Below are 21,541 nucleotides of genomic sequence, written 5' to 3'. Positions count from 1 at the left end.
GAGATGTGAGGGTTTATATCAAAATGATCATGTGTCTTTTTGCTAATATGGCTTGAAAAATTGGACACAAACACACCTTTACCCGCCTTTACTGTGGATCGCTTCATGTTGGAGAATTAAAGGGATAGTTCACTTTGAAATAAAATTTTGGTAGGCTATGTTTTAGCTACCTGAAGTGCATCCAAGATGTAGGTGTCTTTGTCTCCGCAGTAGTTTCAATTTTGATATTTTTAGGTCAAACCGTTCTTGTCTGTCAGTCATATAATGCAGGAATATAGGTACTGTCTCCAAAAGCATGCAGAGATGTCTCTAATAGCATACAGAGAAAAGTCCAAATAAAAAAATTCCCCATCGTAAGTGCACATTGATGGCCTAAGACACGAAACAAGCGGTTTGTGTGATAAAACGAACAGTTTATATCGTTTTTATCTCTTTTACACAACCACGTACAAGTGATCTGTTTACTTAGTCTGCGCAAGCGCCGGAAAGCGCCGGAATGCTCCGGAAGTGGTCTCTCGCGCATGTAGCTACGTCACTCATTGTTTAAACCAGAACCTAAGCACAGAACAGAGATTGTAGGTAGGACGGCTAATAGAAATGGTACTAGTTTGCGCTTATCCGGGATGTTTAAACCGATGTAAAAAAAATACATTTACGTAAGCTTGCGCGAACTCATCCGGGAGACACTTCCGGAGCATTCCGGCGCTTTACGGCGCTTGCGCAGACTAGGTAAACAGATCACTTGTACGTGGTTGTGTAAAAGAGATAAAAACGATATAAATACTGTTCGTTTTATCACACAAACCGCTTGTTTCGTGTCTTAGGCCATCAATGTGCACTTACGATGGGGAATTTTTTAATTTGGACTTTTCTCTGTATGCTATTAGAGACATCTCTGCATGCTTTTGGAGACAGTGCCTATATTCCTGCATTATATGACTGACAGACAAGAACGGTTTGACCTAAAAATATCAAAATTGAAACTACTGCGGAGACAAAGACACCTGCATCTTGGATGCACTTCAGATAAGCTAAAACATACCAAAATTTAATTTCAAAGTGAACTATCCCTTTAAGGGTGACTGGGCCAGTTTTTAAATTTCCGTCTTGGGCAAGGTTTCTTGACATATAAAAACATCAGCCCAACACATGATACATTTCTGTAATACTGAATATGTTACCTACCGCTTTGAACAGGAACACAACGTTTAGATTATTTGGACAGCACATCTTTTCATTAATTTAGGGTAGTGTAACCATATACTATATTGCACAAGGTTAATAATTGCAAGGTTAATAATTTTCTTAATTAGCAAAGCCTTTAAGCACTGTCCCAATCACCCAAAATCATGCTGTCCCATCCACCCAAATTGTCTTTGGGTTTGGTTGGATACTCTCCACCCATTAGGCCAATATTACATTCAACAAGGCTGACTAGGCTGTGTTCGCAACCGCATACTCATTGAGTAGGTATTTACTTGACGAGCGCTAAAAGATAGGTACTTTATAGACTGATCATAAGTATGAATGCGATCCAGACATCTGCCATCATGTTGACGTTATTGTGTGACCTACGACGTTATCTGACAGGGACCGTTGTGTGACATCCAGAAAAAAACAATGCATTGCTGCCTATTGGCGTATGCAGTTTTCTCATACAATAGCAGAAGTGTCTTTACTGTCAGTGGACACTATCTCATTTCTGTGTATTTTTATCATTTGCATAGGTTGAAAGATAGAAAAGTATTTTAGTTTTGTCCTCAAAATGCTTTTTCACACCCCATTTTGGAAACCGTATTAGAATTAAACATCAACTTTATTTCTTTCTGAATGAAATATCGAAATAAATCTTCTACAATGCTGGTTTTGACAATACAGAATACGTTTATGGTATAACAAGCAGTAATAAATGTCCACAGTTGGCAAATTGTAAAGAACCCATTGCAGTTTATGAAAAGGGATAGATCACCCAAAAATGAAAATTATTTTATCAATTACTCACTGTTATTACAATGTTGTCCAAACCCGTAAGATTTCGTTCATCTTCGGAAAACAAATTATGATATTTTTTATGAAATCTGAGCAATTTCTGTCCCTCCATAGACAGCTATGCAACTACCACTGTGATGCTTCAAAAAGTTAATAAAGAGATTGTGAAACTAATCCATATGAATTTAGTATTTTAGTCAAATTTTTCTAAAGAGACTCATTGTTGAACATAATATATAGGCTTTTATTCACATGTAAACATTCATCATCTCACACATCACAGCAAGGCCGTACAGGACACGGCAGGGCAAGACAGGAACACCTAAACAGGGATACATCCGCAACGGGAAACAACCACAACGAACTGGCAGGACATAGAACACATGGAGATTAAATGGGGAAGGAAACAAGTTATCCACCTTTTTTAAGCCAGGGAGCTCGATAAGGGAGGACAATTTGTCAAATAAACCAAAATTGGGTTAGCAATGGGTGGGATCAAGGCATTTGTCAGGAGAGCACATGGCACATAGACACCAACATGACAGAAGCCATGTGCTCACACCAAACATGACAAAACAAAAGCACAAGGCCAATGAACACAATTACAATCCATGTGCTCAAACTAAACATAACAGGACAAGAGCAATGGCAAACGAACATTCATAAGCCATGTGCTCAAAACAGGAACAACACATGACAAGGCAAACAACCCCCGCCATGTGCACAAGAACACAGAACAGACATGGAGAATGGGCATCTGGATCGCAACACAGGAGTGAAACCACAAGAAAGGAAGTCAGGATCCAGACCTCATGCTCCAAACAGGACAAATGACAAGAAAGCACACAGCCAAGGGGAAAAAACCCTGAAGCCGAGTGCAAGCCAACCTCGCACAATACAAGGACAGGAACATAAGTGAAGAAATCCTGAAGAAAATGGATCATGGTTTAGCCAAACATATTAAGAAGTAGGATAACTTTTTTGAACATTGATATTAATCCGAAATGTTTTTTGAGCAGCAAATCAGAATATTACAATGATTTCTGAAGGATCGTGTGACACTGAAGACTGGAGTAATGATGCTAAAACATTCAGATTTGCATCACAGGAATAAATTAAAACAGTTATATGATATTGCAATCACAATTTGACTGTTTTTACTGTATTTTTCATGAAAGAAAATGCATGTTGAGCATATAAAAATACTCTTTTTAAAATTCTTACCGACCCCAAACTTTTGAATGGCAGTGTACCTTATATTTTTTATATCTATTTAGAAATGTACTCCATGGTCCCTTTTAGTATTTTTGACTGTCTCAGAGGTTTAAAGTCCTGTGTAGGATACTCTGTAACTCTTCTAAATCCTCTCCTCTATACGCAGCCATTTATTAGTCTGTGTGTACCACAACCAACCTCAAGATGGCGTCATTGAATCACTGTGTATGTCTATGATCACTGAGCTGCAGTGTGTGTTGAGCTTCACAGGAAAACAGGAAGGTCATCTCCTGTACAGTGAGTCAGTGACAAAGGCAGATGTTAATGTTAAGAGATGTGAGTGTATCTAAATGAGTATGTGTGCTTGCATCTACATGAGTATGTATGCTCATTTGTCTTTTTGCAATGGCTTGCACACTTTGACATTTGCTTGGATAGTTGTGTTGAGCATTGGTCCTCTGAGCTGACACTGTGCAGGATGGAAAGACACAGCCTGAGCCAAGAGAGACTGGAGGGAGGCCACTGTGACTCTGAAGAGCGAGCGTCCCGCTCTGAGCCACCTCAATGAAGATGAGGTATTGCACTTTAGGGTTACACTTTATTTCAATGGTCCACTTTAGACAGTCTACTAACTATAAGTAACTTTGCAACTACATGTCAACTAACTCTCATTAGAGTATTAGTTGACTGTAGACTCTCAGGTTATTAGATGTTAAGGTCCGAGTTGATTCTTTCCAAAGAACCTGCTGAATTGGTGAACAAATCATATCTGAATGATTCATTCGTGAATCGGACGTATTACGAGTCAACAACCCACTGATTCAATGATCCGGTTAAAATGAGACAAGAACAAGGATATTGTCACAGCTTGAAGGTGCACGTGACTTATGGAGCAAAAAGTTAGTTAGGCTATAAATGTTTGATGTTTGCATAGCGTTCCTCTTTAAATGTTAATGCAGTTTGCCCCATGTGACATCTGTACATTTGTGTATTGTATTTGTATAGCCACATATTTATCTACATGAATTTAGCTTCTCAGAATCCTTTTTCTTTTTAAAAAAGGGCTATATAGCGTATTATTTCACTTGTTTTTGCACTCAAACTTCCTTAAAGGCCCCCTGAAATCAAAATGCAAGTTTTTTAGCTTTTGGTATGGATATGTTAGCCTTAAGGTTATGATTAAGCGGGTGTGTTCCAGAACAATGACAAAATTCGCATTTAGGAGATATAAGCATTCAAAACTTAGTCTCTCACTTCCGCTAAAATGGATCACAGATTTGTATGACATCACCGCAGACTTCAGCTTCTCATCTTATCTTCTGTCCAATCAAATGCTCTCTAGAATCTAAAGCGTCCCGCCCCCCTCTGCTATAAACACCACCTGGCCAAAGCGACCGTTGACACGTCACGGAGCAATATGGGTTGGAGATGTGTTCGTTTGCTCAAACGCTCAAGTTTTATTCCGTTTTCCAACTGAACGCTGGTTAAGAATGAAATGGCTCGAATTTATTCACACCTCTACTATTGAATCCAACTATCATCACCGTCGGATTCACTTCCATGGTGCTGTCAAGTATGACTTGCAGTCTGTGAGGTAAACTAACCGCTATTGGCTATTTGAAAACGGGGAGGAGCCATTCAATATGTCCCGCCTTTGCTTCCTGTTTCAGTGGAAATTACGTTCCAAGGCACTTCAGTGGGCCTTTAAATGTCTGTTACTTACCACGAAGAACACACGTATGGATAATGCAGGTCATGTGTCAGGTCAGTTTTGCAGGTGAGGTGCTTTTCACTGCCCTACACTAGCAATAAGACCCTGTTCTTCCAACAGAAACACATCGAAGTCCTCCCTGTCAGATGCAGTCCGCTCTGAGGCCAAAAGCTCCAGCTGCAGACTCTCAGCACTAACTCACACTAGGAGCCAGCATCGAGACTTGAGCCCCTACAGTGCCTCACACTTGCAGCTGGGAAAAAGCTCCGCTTCTCTTGATTATCATTGCAGTCAGGCAATCTGGTTGGCACTTTCACCGGTCAGTTATTTTCCCCACAACGGCAGGATTTTATCCCATAACATGTGAGACCCTGAGATAATCGTCCGGCACGTCCAATCTTAATGACATGACTGTACATGCGGCCCTGCGCCAATGAAACTCTAGTGGTTTTAGCCATACAGACGTCATATTCTGCTGTAGTTTTCCTCCCACGTTTCTTAATGCTGTGTTTGACTGATGATCTTTGGCGTAAGAATGCGTGAATGTACTTAGTCATGGCTGAAGCTGCATGTTTTTACATTGTCATATAGGCTAACTCTGTTGCTGAACTCAGGGCATAATCCTGACTGAAATCAAACCTCATAAGTGATATTTTGGAATGCTTATATACAAATACAAATACAGCCACTCCCCATGGAAAGTGCACAGGAGATCCGCTTGTTGCGTGACCTCGTCCAAGCCAGCCCGGTCTCACCCCAAAACGTCATATACTGACGGGTCTTGACCATACGTCAACATACGACGAAAAGGGTACCCCTATAACGTCAATATGAGACGCAGACATAAGCGCACCAGCAGCGACTCCTAGCGGTACCCTAACGCATACCTAAACCCAACCATTCCCGAATCGTCACACATGGACGTTAAAGGGTACCCTTTTCGTCGTATGTTGCCGTATGGTCAAGACCCGTCAGTATGTGACGTTTTGGGGTGAGACTGTGTTATCCAAGCTTCTACTCGTTTCACTTGAGAATACTATCTCAACAGCCGATTATGAGCATTATTTATTCATATTACACATTTAGGTTAAACTTTTTAAAACTTAAGGCGTACTACAGTCTCCGTGCTCTCAGCGTCCAAGGACACAAATATTTTAAAGGATTTTTAGAAGATGAATCTCTCTTTGGCCATCTGGGATTTTGGTATGGAGATAAAGTTAGGATCTTGATTTTATGGTAGAAATCATAATCAGCACAAAGTCTTGTTTTGTGCGCCATCTTGGGTAAAAAAAAATTCACTGAGCTTGTTGCAGTGCATTATGGGAACATTCTCTACTAAGTATAAGTCTAAACACCTAATGAGGAAAAATACAAGGTTTGTGCTTGTGCCTTCTCTCTTTTTTTTCTGGTGAAGATGAATACATGTAACCAATCCTTCTCGACCCGCTCCGAGCCGGATTTGAGCCAGCGTCCAGCATGGGAGGTTGGCGCACTAACAAGGACACTAAAGTGTCTCTACTGTGCTTCATGAAGCCAGTGGAGTGAAGTTTACCCTCACAGCTCATACTAGCTGGCCTCCATTACACTCAGCCCTCTAAACCTCACTCCTATCCGGGTCACGGCACCAAAGGTAACCAGTCCTACTCGACCCGCTCCAAAGCGGCCTCTCTGGCATGGATGCAAACAAGGAGGCGGGCGCGCTTGCAAGGATACCGTCTCAAATCTACTGCAGTCTCTAGGATCAGCTGAACCTCTTGAGACCAGAGGAGTGAGGTTTACCATAGCTCTTACTAGCTTGCTTCTGTTACATACAGAAGAGCTTTCAGAGAGAGTAATGAGGAAAAGACATAGCACAATAGGAAAATGAATGGGAGAAGCCATGATGCTTCATATAGCAGCTGAAGAAACAGAAGTCTACAAGAGACAATCATCTTATTAATACACATTAAAAATAAATGTTCCAAAAAAAGGCAAGTTTCACAGCGATGCCATAGAAGAATCTTTTCTGAAGCACTGAAGAACCTTTTAGTGAACATTCTTAAAACAACCATATTGTTTTCTTAGTGTAAAGAACATTTTAATAATCTAAAGAATATTTTTCCAGGTAAACAACCTTCTGTGCGTTTGAAAAGTCCCATGGATTTTAAAGGTTTTTCTCCTACTTTTCAAGAGTGTGAAGGCATTGTATGTTTTTTTGTTTATATATATATATTTATTTACTTTTTTTTATGTTCTCATTGTTCTCATGACAAACAGTTTTGGTCTTTCCCCATTCAAGAAGACATATTTTCTACACAGAAAATGCTGCGTGGAGACTGGATAAACACAGATAAAAAACAAAATATACAGAAAGGAGGAAGGGATAACTGAGTCTCTAGATAGATGGCATTGGGCGGAGCCATCCTAGCAAAGCAATCTTGGGCTTTGAACTTCATCTCACTAATAACATGTACATTTACACATACACATACACACATGCATGTATATAATTTGTGTGCTGTATTTATTAATTTGCATACTTTGGGAACAGTATACACAGTATAGATGAATTATTCAAATGTGAATGTGTGTACATAGGCTAAGTGATTTATTTTTTGACATCAAGCACATTTCCCTCATTCTCGAAGTACTTTGCCTCATCCTGCCCGCTCTGATGACTTGTTGCACAGCTCTGCCTGAAAACGTCTTCACATTCTTTACTTCTTAACGGCTCACACAGTCAGAACAGTAGTATCTATGTGTGTGAGCGAGAGAGACTGCGACGTCTGCACTTCTGCCTCGCCTCTTTAACATTCCACTTTCACTCAGCTATCTCGCCCACACACTCGGCATGTGACTGCTAGTGACAGGAAATCAAGGATGTCAAATCCAGCTCTCAGCTATGCAGCGCACCACTCTCTCCAAGAAGGCCTTCTTCAAAGCTCGCCGAGCCTCACCATGTTGTCCGATTCCAGTAGTTTTGCATTTATAGATCTAGAATTCCAAAGTAAAAGTTAAGATAAATGCTGGATTTTTCCATAGCTTTCAGTTTTGCACCGATCCCTCACATGTAACATTAAAGGTGCAGTAAGCGATTTCTGAGAAACACTGTTGAAGGGGGATCAGACCGAGCACCACAACACACTTGTAGCCAATCAGCAGTAGAGGGCGTATGATGGGGGAGGAGAGAGAATGAGCAAGAGGGAGATTTGAAGACAGACTGTAGAAAGAGAGATGGCTGTGAGACATTACAAAAGAGAAAAGCTCAGAGGAATATCACCATTATGATCAGGCAAGAGCTTTAGGAGCTATGTCAATGATTTATCTGCTCACATTATATGTATTTATGTGTCCTCATAATCTTTAATCAAAATAACTTCCCCTCCCTCTTGAAACGGCATCTCGTCTCTGATGATGTGTTTACTGGCGTGAGGGCGGGACAACCTGTCACTCACATGACATCACAGCAATAGCAGACGACCATCCAATCAATTCCCAGTGGAAATCAAGCCCCGCCCCACATTTTTTCTTGTTTGACACTCTGATATACGTCACAATAGGGGAGAAAAATTTATCCATTTCCATCTGTCAATTTCATGAAAAATGTAAATGTTTTTTTTTCCACAAGTGTTTAGTGCTGACATTTCTGGGCTGTAGTTCTGTAGAGCTGAGCTTTTTCTGTAGAGCTGAGTTTTGAAGTGCCATATTTTGATCTCAAATTATGTCATTGTTGTTTGGTTGCTCCGCTTTCCCTTCAGGGACAGAGTATGAACACTGGTGAACACAGGTCAGCTTGACAGCATGAAGACTGGTCAGCTTTCCACATTTCAACCAAACCACTCTTCCACAGCTAGATCACAGAGACCATAGATTTGAACATTTATCAAATAGAGTGAACCGACTTTGATCTGATCGAATAAGCTGCATTCGAAGCTTTGTGGAATGACCGTAAAAGCTGCTATGTTGCTGTTATTTTAACTGAGGTACAAGACAGGGTCGTTGTTCATTTGAAAGAGTGGGGAATGTGTCCAAAGTCCCTCCAAACACCCACGATATGATGTCATATTTAAGGTAAAACAGGTCATGTCTTTATGAGGTAGCTGAGATTTGAGCACTAGCTGTTATTAATCATTCTGTCAGGACAAGTCATTTTGCTCAGCTGTGGTAAACGCAACGCAACAACCCACCTGACCTCCCACATGCACTCACACAACTCACATGTTGTTCTCGTCCTCCCTCACAGACTCAGTGGATCAAGAGATGATGAAAATACTCAGAGGGAAGCCAGGGCAAGTTTGCACACATGTGATGTAATCAAAAGACATGGTTTTCCAAATATGCAGCATATATGCGTTAGCTGCCAGACAGAAAAAGCCAGAGGTATTTTGGCTCATGTCACCAAATTATTTTAAAAGACAAGCCAGATGGAAATCATTCAACGGCGGCACACACACAAATTGCTTCACCAAAAGGTTCAATGTTACATTCTGTGGATAACACAACCGTGATTCGTAAATGTGATAGATCTCTAAACAAGTGGGTTTTATTATTTTGAGGAAAAAAAAGAGCTGTTAGATCTTATTCAGGTAAATCATTCAAGTCTCATAGGAAGCATGATGATTGGAGAAAAACTGACAGAGCATTGTATACTGATCACGCAACGTACGTGTAGCGGCACATTCAAAGGCCCAATGAAAGTCTTTAAGATAAAAACGATCCTTTATTTCCTTTTATGGCATATATAAAGGACGAAACTATAAAGGACTATATGAATTTATGACTACAATATTTATACAGTGTGGTTTGGCATATTGCACAATATGGGTAGTGACAAAGCAATAACGCAAAGTGAGAATATGATGTGAACCACAGTTTCCACTGGAATGTCATTGTTGACAAGGCAAGCAAAAGCTGTTGCTACGCGACAACATCGGATATCTTGCACTCATCTTACACAAAGAAAATGACACCAACACACTTCCTTCACTATGTTGGTTTCTTCAAAGTAAATATTAGCTCTAGCACTCTGCAAAACTGATGTAACAAGTGGCATACAAATGGCTAGTAAAACGCAATTGATACAAATATTCACCGTAAAATAAACAATGTAAAGTGGCGTCTGGCGTAAAAAGGTCCCCAATCAACAATTTTTGGTTCAACATTAGTTTTTGGTTCCTAGAATGTTCTTTTTAAAAATTTATTTGAAAGTTTTCTTAACGGAAATGGAACGTTAGTTTTTGATTTGTATAACGTTATTTTAACGTTACTTTAACGCTCCTCTAACGTTAATTTAATGTTTCGCTAACATTATTCTAAAGCTCCCAGAACGTTCCCCTAACCTCTTTACTCCGATATCATTCACCCGCTGTATGTCAGCAATCATCCAGTATTATTGTTACATTTTTAGTTAATGAAAATACAATTTTAGTTTAAAATATCCACCCTGTTCTGGGAACGTTATTTTATGGTTGCAAAATAATAACCATTAGAGAAAGTTCTGAATAAGTTATTTTTATTCTCAAAACAATTACCAAACGGGAACCAAATACTAACGTTCTGTGTTTGCTGGGTCAGTCTTAGGATTTTAACAATTACTAAGATCGTTCATTACTCAATATATATTAACGATAAAGCCTATATATTACCCAACCCTACTTATTATTCAGTTCTCTCAACTGAAGAGTTTAAGAGTCACCCTAAATGACCCCAAATGAACTCTCACAGGAATTCGCAGCCTATGAAATGATGTACGGTATACGTCTGAATTTCTCCAAACGTACCCTGGTTTTGGAACAGTGCTTCATTTTCACATGAATGTGAGGAGCAGGTGTCAGTTTAGAAAGTTAAAGGGGCAGCTCTGTGTGAGCTCGAATAAACCGTAGACAGCTGGCCTGGGACAATGGCCGTTAATGATTAATGCTGTTAATGAACAAATCAAGAAAGCTCTTGATACTTTCCAGAACTCTTCACCCACAGCCAGCGATGTGTTGACCCTTAAAGGCCCCTCGTCACGGGTCCGTGGTAGAAGTGCTTTGGGAAGGAGAGGCAGAAAATTTCAGTGACTATTTGTATCATTAGTCCCCCCTGAAAAACACCAGATATGCATGAGTCAGCACAGTATGGACTTACTGTCTTTTTCATGTTTAAACAGTGCTAATGCAACATTGTCACTGTGTTTGGCCCCAAATGCTGATGTAATCATCACTATATACGCAATTTCCTGTGCTGAGAAAGCTTCTGCTAAGAACATCAATTCAGATCTGCTTCAAAACACAGCGTTAGCATTGATTCTCGCTAGCCACAACAGTGAAAGCTTTGAGATCTATGGGATATCATTACGATGTTTATTCCGCTAGTGCACAGTCCCCTCACAAATCACTGATAAATGGCTATTCATGTAAGTGATAACAGATGTGAGGGTCTCATTTAGAGCCAGTGAAAGTGTGTTCTGTATGATGTGTAAAAGCGCTGTGTGTTCGTTCGGCCCTCCATTTGCAGAGGTGGCAGGTGTTCCTCCGTTCTCCAAAAAAGCAAGTTTTTATGTTCCTCCTCAAGTTAGTTACTTGGTTTCCATGGAAATGCTCAACAGAAAGAGTCTTGTCTTAAGGGGCCTGTGCCGGGGAAGGCTTTACTAGCTGCCTGGACCGGACTTTAGTGAAGAAGGGGAGAAAAAAAGGGGGAAAAAAGATGAAAAATCAATCCAACATGGAAAAACAACTGAGCATTGTCTCTGTGCCTGATGCTGTGATTGAATGGAGATGTTCAGAGCAGATGTTTCATATGAGAGAGTACTGGGTTTTTTACATCATTAAATCGCCCTAAAATGTCCTATATTTAAAGGGGTCCTATGCTTTTTTACATTTCCAACTTTCTTAAGTGTGTGATGTTGCCATTTGAGCATGAAAAATGTCACTCCAAAGAGAGTTATTCTGTATATCAGTGTCCCTGTTTCTGAACTCCCTGAAACGCCCCCATTATAGTCTTGAATTTTCTTCCGGGAACGAACACGTCACAATATTCCTCATTTAAATAATTACCGCCAAAGGCATACACAAAAACAGTGGCAGGGCTGGCTGAGTTAGTTAGTAGTGTTTTGAAACTCTCGGTTAAGGGGCGTGACATTTCCAAAACTTGTTCGAAGCAGTTGAAGAACGCTGATTGGTCAGTGAATGACTGATTACGACCAGAGATACCGCTTGATGGCATCGTGGCATCCGAAGCGGGACCAGAATGTCTTCTAGCAAACACTCTTCTAGCACGTGTATTTTCCTGTGTTCGCTGTGTTGTGTTTCCCTGTGTCCGCTGTGTTGTGTGTTTACCTGTGTCCGCTGTGTTGTGTGTTTACCTGTGTCCGCTGTGTTGTGTGTTTACCTGTGTCCGCTGTGTTGTGTGTTTACCTGTGTCCGCTGTGTTGTGTGTTTACCTGTGTCCGCTGTGTTGTGTGTTTACCTGTGTCCGCTGTGTTGTGTGTTTTCCTGTGTCAGCTGTGTTGTCGATGCCTCGAGAGAAAAGAAAGTGCAGAGCGCGAAAGCACCAAAGTGACTGAAGGATTGCCGTAAACCAGTATCAGTATATGACGTCATTTACATTTTAAAAGACTTTTTAAAGAAAATAAGTGACTCTAAAAAATCTAACACCAATGTGTAATTTCTTTGCATCTCCTTTCGAATACAACATTCAAATTACTAGACAAAAAATTATATCCTGAGAAAAGAGGATTTTGAGGGGTATAGCGCCATATACCTCCATTCATTCTGCACTCGTCCTGTGAGCGCCCTCATATGGAACCAGAGTGGAACTGCAACCAGTTCAGAAGCCGGAAATTTACTGAGAGTGGCAGTTCTCCCCTTATTAGACATTCTCTGGCGTTACTGACAGACTGGGAAGAGAGGAGCTGCAACAATGTCAAATGTGTAAAAAAAAAAAAAAAAAAAAAATCAAAACATTCAAAGAGGGCATAACAGGTCCCCTTTAATAATAATGTTTGAACAAAAAAAATGTGTAAGATCTATACTGACAAAGACAAGACTTCCGGAGACTGAGGAGGACACATCACAAAGCTATCTATAGTTCTCATATCTTTTACATTATTGTGGGTGGAACTATTTAAATTAGTCTATAACTAAGGAATGAGGTGAGGTGCAACTCAGTCTCAATTTTGGAAATATAGTAATACTGTTATTCAGCAACATTAAATTGATCAAAAGTGACAGTAATGCCATTTAAAATGTTACAAATGTTTTCTATTTCAGATCAACTTTCTATTCATCAAAGAATCCTAAAGAAAATGCATCACAGTTTCCCCAAAAATATGAAGCAGCAGCACAACTGTTTTCACCTTTGATAATAAGATGAAATATTTTTTGATCATCAAATCAGCATAGATTTCTGAAGGATCATGTGACCCTGGAGACTGGAGTAATGATGCTAAAAATTCAGCTTTGATCACAGGAATAAATTACATTATGAAATATATTAATTGATTATGATTATATTGATTGAAATTATTATATTAATATATTAAATGATAATAATATTTCACAATATGACTGTTTTTACAGTATTTTTGACCAAACAAATGTAATCTGAGCACAAGTTGTTCCAAATCTGTATGACTTTCGTTGTTCTGACACAAAATATATTTTGAATAATTTTGTTTAGCTGTTTTTGTCCAAACAATGAATGTCAATGGGGTCCAAAACAACATCAGAACCATTTGACTTGAATCATATGGACAAAAACAAACTAAAACAAAACACTGAGACATTTTCAAAATGCCTTTCTAACAGCATATACTGTCATTGGTCAGAGACTAATGCTTTTTGATACGTAATCTCCTTCATCCATAGATGTAAACCCAACATAAGGTTGTTTTATCATTAACACACCACACAGACGCTGTATACGGGTGTGGTGAGCAGTTATTCTGTGCACTGAGGGGACAGTGAATCGACTCAGAGTAACATGAGGACTATCGGGATCACTTTCACAAATGCTGCCTCCATGTGTGGCTGAATCTGATTTGAGAAAGCCGATCTGCAAGGCTGCTGTCGGGCCGACTGGTGTCTGGTCAGAAGTGTATGGGGTGGAAAGGTAATCTGGTAGAATGTCACCTGTTCTCCATTGGACAGAGTCTCTCTTACATAGACAGACTGATCCCCATCTGCCACTCAAGCTTCTCAAATAACCGCAGAGATTGTCATTTAAAAAGCACTGATAGTGTATGATTGGACCCTTTCATTCCAGTCATTGTAATGATAAGCAAAGCATATGCAAAACGACACATAAAACGATTGAACTTGCGCAACAAATGGCTAATCCAACAGTTTTATACTTTCTCTTTTTAAAACCTCAAAAGCCTGATAGTTTTAACATTAGTGAGGCAACAAAATTTGCATCTCCTGAGTCCTGATGCTTTATGCAAACCCAATCGCTGGGTTGATACTGTTGGGTCATTTTATTGGGTTATTTTCACAGTGTTGGGTCAAAGATTTAACCCAACCAGCTGGGTTAAAATAACCCACCGCTGGGTTAGTCCATATTTGACCCAGCGTTGGGTTGCCAAAATAACCCAAATTGGGTTGTTTTAACCCAGCATTTTTTTAGAGTGATAAGTTATGACGTTTTCATATACAAGTTTTCATTTTTTAGGTAAGGAATAATGAACCACGGGCAGTTGAATTATTAGAAAAATAATGCACACGTTACACCTCGGGTGTGCGTTATTTTTCTAAAAAATTAAACGGCCCGTAGTCAATTATTCCGCTTATACTATTACCACACCCCAAAACATTGTTCAGATGATTTATTTCAAGATGTTTGTCAGTTTTTTGTCGCTCTTGTGTTTGGGACTATTTTCTTACGCATCTAATCCCAAAATGTCATTTTAGAGCTAGTAATGGAGACTTGAGCCACTGATAGCAGACTAATGCAGTTATGTGATATCTATGTGATATATAACTGTGATGCGGTCAAGACCTGCCTGGAGCCACTTTAGCCGTGCGTTTCCCTGAAAATAATTGCACACTTTAGAACGTTCGTCAACCAATCAGATTCAAGTATTCAACTGCCCTGTAGTATAAAGTCAGTTTAATGTAATCCAAGTTAATTGTACTTTTTTTTACAGAGCATAAATATTGTGAAGGCTGTCAAAAAAGTTTTAGAAGTAAAAATCTAAACAGGAAATTCTCATTCTTACATATTCGGACTAAATTATTCACTTTGGATTTGAAGCATGTGTTTGTTTTCATAAACCATTAAAGCTTTTACAGACAATTAAAATGCCTTGGTACGAGATAATTATCTCAACCACAAAATTCCTCTTCATCCTTACACAAAAAGGCAAACGTTAAAACAGCACACTCGCCACCATGCTGAATACATCTCCCGTTTCATCTCACAGACATTCTTGTCCCCAAGAATAATGTAATGTTACATATTTTGATCATATCCTTTGGATTTTTGCTGCGTTCTTTTTTTTTAACGTATCCATTTAGTGACTCATTTGAGTCTTGTTTTATGACATCTGTCTCGCACAGAATGTGCGACTGTTTCTCCTTTTTCAAAATGACTACTTTGGCATGGCTCAAAGGACAGTGAGCATATACCACACACAAACCAATTTAATGGTTTTGTTTTTCACTGCCTAATAAGCATGTGTATGCATGGTAATGTATTCAATCTGGGAAATGGCTCTCAGAGCTCATTTAAAATGAACAATCATGATGCATAAATGTACAGGGAAGCCTTTGCAGTTATTGGTTTAGAGGCCATTGTGTGTAAAGTGTGCTTTGTGATGCAAAAAAGTTGAATTTTAAGTTGACGAGAGGGGGCACACATGGGGAAACTGTATTGGCAGACAAACCTTCTTCAAACTCATCATCTGCCCCATGCCGAACTGCTCTCACTCAAATCAACGAGCGTTCAGTTTTTCTGAACGCTGAAGGCGACCAATCTTTTTACAGAGTTTTTTAAAAGTGCTATGGAGAAACTGGCTTAACTGGGCTTTTCAAACGGCTTTTAAAAAAAAACATAAAATGAAAAACAGCTAAAAGTCTTTTGGTGGAACAGAGATTTAAGTGCACAAAAACATAAATATTGAAATATTATTATATGAATGCACACTCAGTTCGACTTCACACACACTCACTGGCCACTTTATTAGGTGAACCATGCAAGTATCGGGCTGGACTTCTTTTGCCTTCAGGACTGACATTTTTCATGGCATATTCAATACGGTGCTAGAAACATTCCTCAGAGATTTTGGTTTATATTGACATGATAGCATCTCCCGCTCAACCACATGAATGAATGAATGAATGAATGAATGAATGAATGAATGAATGAATGAATGAATGAATGAATGAATGAATGAAGTATTTATATAGCGCTTTATGCTATACTGTACCCCTAAAGTGCTTTACGATCACATCAGGGGTCTCCCTTCAAAGCACCACCACACACCAGCTATAGGTGGAGAGGAAAGAGAAAGATAGAGCCGATTCAGTGGATGGGGATTATTAGGAGGCCATGTTTGATAAAGGCCAGTGCAGTGAATTTGGCCAGGACACCGGGGTTACACCCCTACTCTTTTACGAGAAGTGCCATGGGGTTTTTAATGACCACAGAGAGTCAGGACCTCAGTTTAACGTCTCTTCTGAAGGACAGTGCTTTTTGACAGTATAGTGTCCCCGTCACTACACTGGGGCATTAGGACCCACACAGACCACAGGGTGAGCGCCCCCTGCTGGCCTCACTAACACTTCTTCCAGCAGAAACCTAGTTTTCCCAGGAGGTTTCCCATCCAGGTACTGACCAGTCTCAACCCTGCTTAGCTTCAGTGGGCAACCAGTCTTGCGCTACAAGGTGATATGGCTCCTGACATCTCAAAGGTGCTCTATTGAATTGAGATCTGGTGACTTTGACATGGTGAGTTTTCTGCTGGAAGTAGCCATCAGAAGATGAGCACACTGTGGTCATAAAGGGATGGACATGGTCAGCAACACTCAGGTAGGATGTGGTGTTTAAATTATGCTCAATTGACCGTTCGCAAAGACCTGCCCCCCTTAGTTACTGTCGCTATGCCCGACAAGCTACGCCACTCTCACGCCACACCATGTTCTCACGTAGTGAGAAATACATTGCGGAGCAGATAGGAGACTGACAATACGCTGACAGACAGGACAGACCAGGTTACTTTTCGGTTACTTTTGATATTAAACATAGTCTTATTAAACTAAGTCTCACCTTTCAAATTTGGTCATTTTTAAAAATAAATTTAAACAATAAATACCGTTTTGTGGCTCTTTATTGTGTCTGACAGATCGCTGTAGAGCCTCAGTTAAAGCTGCTCATGAACCGATCATCTCTTCCTTCTAGTTCATTTATAGCATCAAATAAACATGAATGAACATGAAGAATGTTGTTTTAACCGCGGAAAGGCGTCAGTACACTTAGTTTTTCAAGTTCAAATTCTCCCATGTTACTCTACTAACTCTCCTGACTGCTTTTTCCGACAAAATGGCGGATGGCAAAGTATGATTGGTCAGATCACCTGTCAATCAAGCTCCCTGCAAAGGGTCAATTGGTACTAAGGGGCCCAAAGTGTGCCAAGAAAACATGTGCCACACCATCACACCACCAGCAGCAGCCTGGACCGTTGATACAAGGCAGGATGGATCCATGGCTCCATGTTGTTTCACCAAATTGTGTTAAAATCTCTACCATCTGAATGTCGCAGAAGTCGAGACTATCCAACCCGATCTCATCCTAAGGCGTCATATACTGACGCTTTTGACATTTCGTCTACATCCAACGCACATGGCACCCTTTAGTGTCAATATGAGACGCAGATAGATATGGGCCAGAAGGCGCCTCCTAGCGGTCTAACCCTAACCCTACCCCAGACCTAAACCTAACCATAACCGAACAAAGCTCTGTGCGTGTCATATTGACGCTAAAGGGTGCCATGTGCGTTGGATGTAGACGAAATGTCAAAAGTGTCAGTATATGACGCCCTAGGATGAGAATGCGTTGGACTATCAGAACGGTAACAGTTTTTCCAATCTTATATTGTTAAATTTTGGTGAGCCTGTTCGAATTGTAGCCTCAGTTTCCTAATCTTAGCTGACAGGAAAGGAACCAGGTGTGATCTTCTGCTGCTTTACTAATGACTAATGTAAATGCTTTAGCCCTTCTGGTTAAAGGTTTGGACATGTTGAACGTTCAAAGAAGCTCTTCTGCAGACCTCGGTTTTAACAACTGGTAATTTGACTGTTATTTTTACTGTTGCCTTTCTATCAGCTCGAACCAATCTGGTCTTTCTCCTCTGACCTCTGGCATCAACAAGGCATTTTCACCCACAGAACTGAAGCTCACTGCACATTTACCCTAAGGGATGATAAACCCTAGGGATGGTTTTGCATGAAAGCACTACTAGATCTGCATTTTCTGAAATACCAACAACAGCGCCACATTCAGTCATTTCACGAGTTCACACTTACATGCAATTAAAGGGAGTAAAATGTTATGCATATTTGGCGTGCTGTCCGGGGGGAGGGCTCTGAGCTCGGAGTTTGCCTGAACCCAGAGTACTCCCCCCTATGTAAATGGTTAGGACTAAGTGTGGAAAAGGGGTGGTGGAGGGATGCTGCTAAACTGTCAATGAATTGAGGTGAGATTGCTGAATATACAACTCTTATCGTTGATTGCTGAGTGCTCTCCACTCGTGTTAATTATCTGAACGTGCTCCTCCAGAACTTTATTAATAAAACATCATTTAAATCACCTTTCTTCCCCATTCTGGAGCTCAGTTTGAACTTCAGCAGATCATCTTGTCCACGTCTACATGCATTGAATTGCTGCCATGTGATTGTCTGATTGATATTTGCATTAAAAATCAGTTGAAGTGACCTAACAAAGTGGCCAGTGAGTATAAGCAAGACTTTTGGCCACATACATAGATACAGTACTGGACAAAAATGATGTCCAGCATAGGGAAATCTTCATCTTCACCCAAATTTGTTAAAGCATATTGTGTAGTTGTGCTTAGAGTCAATAGTTGTAATGTGATAATGCAATGAAACATGGCAAATTGTGTGGACATAATTTTTGACCAGGCGGTCATACAAAGAAATTATGAACGTGCAAAAACGAGAGAACCAACGAAATATCAATAACTTGATTATGTTGTAGTCAATGTATGCTTTTTCCTGTGATATTTTTGTTTCTCTAAGTATTTTGCATAGTAAAATAAAATCTATAGCTGTAGTTTGCCTTCATTTTGTCAGATTAACACCTCAACCGAGTTTAGTGTTTTGTTCTTCCCTCATATTTAAAATACTTACAAATATGTTCTCCAAACTTAGGGTCATTAAATACAGGTGACGAAATAGGTCATGATGAATCATAAGTGGCTTATTCCATAAACAGTGGCCAATACTTGTGTATAGATTTTGCAGCGTTACTAACAGGATAACAAAACAACATCAGACATGTGACACTAAAATAATGCAACACTAAAATAATGCACTAAACAACATAATATGCAACATAAAACACAATAAATGTACATATCTGCTAAAATAATATTTTTTACAAATGATTTACCATCAATTTTCATTCACACAGCCTATTCTATTTATAACCCTTATAGTACATTTTCACTGTATATATATAGTTAACATATTAACTAATAAACAATTTTACTGATCTCAGCTTATCACTCCACAGTGCAATAGCTTTATTTTTAACAACCGTGATTTAACACGTTAAAGAAAACCATTGAAGATACGACTTAATAAATGCAGTTATTGATAAGGTACATTTACTGTATGCATAATTAAGAAGAGATAATCTGTTGCCTCACTAAGTTTCTAAGATGCATCCAATAACCTTTCCGCGTTCCAGCTCTTTCCCCCGCGGTGATCCCGTTTTGACACCGAGACAAAAACAAAAAAGCAGTATGAATGGTGAAGGAGCGAGCAGGCAGGGAGAAAGCAAGAGGAGGCGGTTAGTCTTTGTAGTCGGTGAGGAATGCGGAAACGCTCCTGCTCTGTGTCAAACTGCTCTGAAGGGGGTCAAGGCACATTCAGCCAGCGTGGGAAAGCGAGGAGGAGACCGAGCACACACACGCGCACACACACGCTGCATATTCCTGCATAGATGGGAAAAACATAAAGGGGGAAGGAGGACGGTCGCAGCAGATCGATGAAAATCAGTAACTTTTTGATCCACTCTACTTTCTTGAGGGACTGATAGGACGATCTTTCACTTGATCTGCTGTTGCAGTGGTGTGTGTGTGGTGCTGCTGGGAGATGGGGCTTAGCGCGTGCACCATCCGTCTACCTGTGTGGCCCGTTGCGAGGACACTGCACGAGCTGTGATGCGTGTGGAGGAGACGCTGGGAAAGTTACTGAAGTTTATGAATGACGCGACTCTCCGGGCGGAATATAGGCTAACAAACGGGGTAACTATGCTGGACGAACTCCCATTCACTTGTGCTGCTTCTATTATTTGTACGTTCATTGCGCGTTTGTACATCTGTGGATTTTGCATGCAAGATGGTTTATTAGAGTGTGGAAGCAAAAGTAGCGCTTTAGTTCCAGCGTTTATTGATATGCACAGCTAAACAATGCAATCAGTAGACAACCACGTGCTCAAGGCTGTGTGTGCGGCACAAAGAAGAGCAATACTTGTCATTAGAAAACTCAAATCGTTTATATTTTATTGGCAATATGTGCGCACGTGTTAGAGTCAATCGTGTACTGTATGGAAACGAGTTATATTAAGCATATGTGTTGATGCGAAGGTTAACGAGTAGTTATGTGTTAGTGACGTGAAGACGTGAAGTTATTAAAAAATAATTTAAAATGCAAATCATGAATTGAATAGATTTTTTTCTATGAACGTTTTCAACTTCTGAATTGAATGCTGTTGTGATATTATTTTTATTTGAATATATTATTTATATAGGCTACATGTAATTTATATTTTTAAAATCATTTTTTACATATATCTGTGCGGCTTAATGTCAGGGTGGTGTATCTTCTGGGGAAAAGTCCTATGAAAAGACAACAATTTTACCTTTCTTACGTATTTTAATTTATTTATTTTATTTGTTTTTAGAAGTATAGGCTTATTAATATATTATAATTAGATGTAATTAGTATAACTGTCTGTCAATGTGGTCTAACCAGCATGCAGGAAGCCATTTTGTTGTCATGTGACATGAAAAACTGTAAAACAGGAAATGATGTTAATGTTAAGTCTTCTGTAGACCCGCATAACTGTGACACTGACAGTCATTCATTTTTAATAAAAATATTATATTGACCTTAATGATAATCATGTTTTGTTTTGTTCAATTCAAATTGAGTAACATCAATAACTTTTCCATATTCTTGACAAAAAATATTGGTGAAAAATAGAACTCTTTATTAAGAGTAACATTATTAAGTATACAATCACAAAACATATAGGCTATTCAAGCTGCAAAGACAAAGTATATGTTTTTGTTTGATGGTTACACCACTTGACATGTCATTAGCCAATGATGCGTTAGCCTATATGGTATAAATTTATGAAATAGGTTACAAAGGTTGAAATTCTAAGAGTTTTACACAGCTTTAACTAGACCTTTTCTCCTAA

At 39.6% G+C, this 21,541-nt stretch overlaps 1 protein-coding gene across 1 annotated transcript in view; it reads left to right on the top strand.

The window, feature by feature from the left end:
• Positions 1-2,731: 2,731 nt before the first annotated feature.
• cdk6 (cyclin dependent kinase 6) overlaps positions 2,732-21,541 on the top strand; it is a gene marked incomplete at its 5' end in the record, with an annotated part of 55,241 nt that continues 36,431 nt past the window's right edge. Inside the window, 2 exons of the mRNA XM_079591270.1 lie at positions 2,732-2,904; positions 3,371-3,496. Of these exons, the coding sequence (XP_079447396.1) occupies positions 2,732-2,904; positions 3,371-3,496 (299 nt within the window). The remainder of the gene's footprint in view (positions 2,905-3,370; positions 3,497-21,541) is intronic.

The sequence above is a fragment of the Phoxinus phoxinus genome (genome assembly GCF_949152265.1).
Source record: "Phoxinus phoxinus genome assembly, chromosome: 19".
Taxonomy (NCBI): Eukaryota; Metazoa; Chordata; class Actinopteri; order Cypriniformes; family Leuciscidae; genus Phoxinus; species Phoxinus phoxinus.
This window is presented reverse-complemented; position numbering and strand designations above follow the sequence as displayed.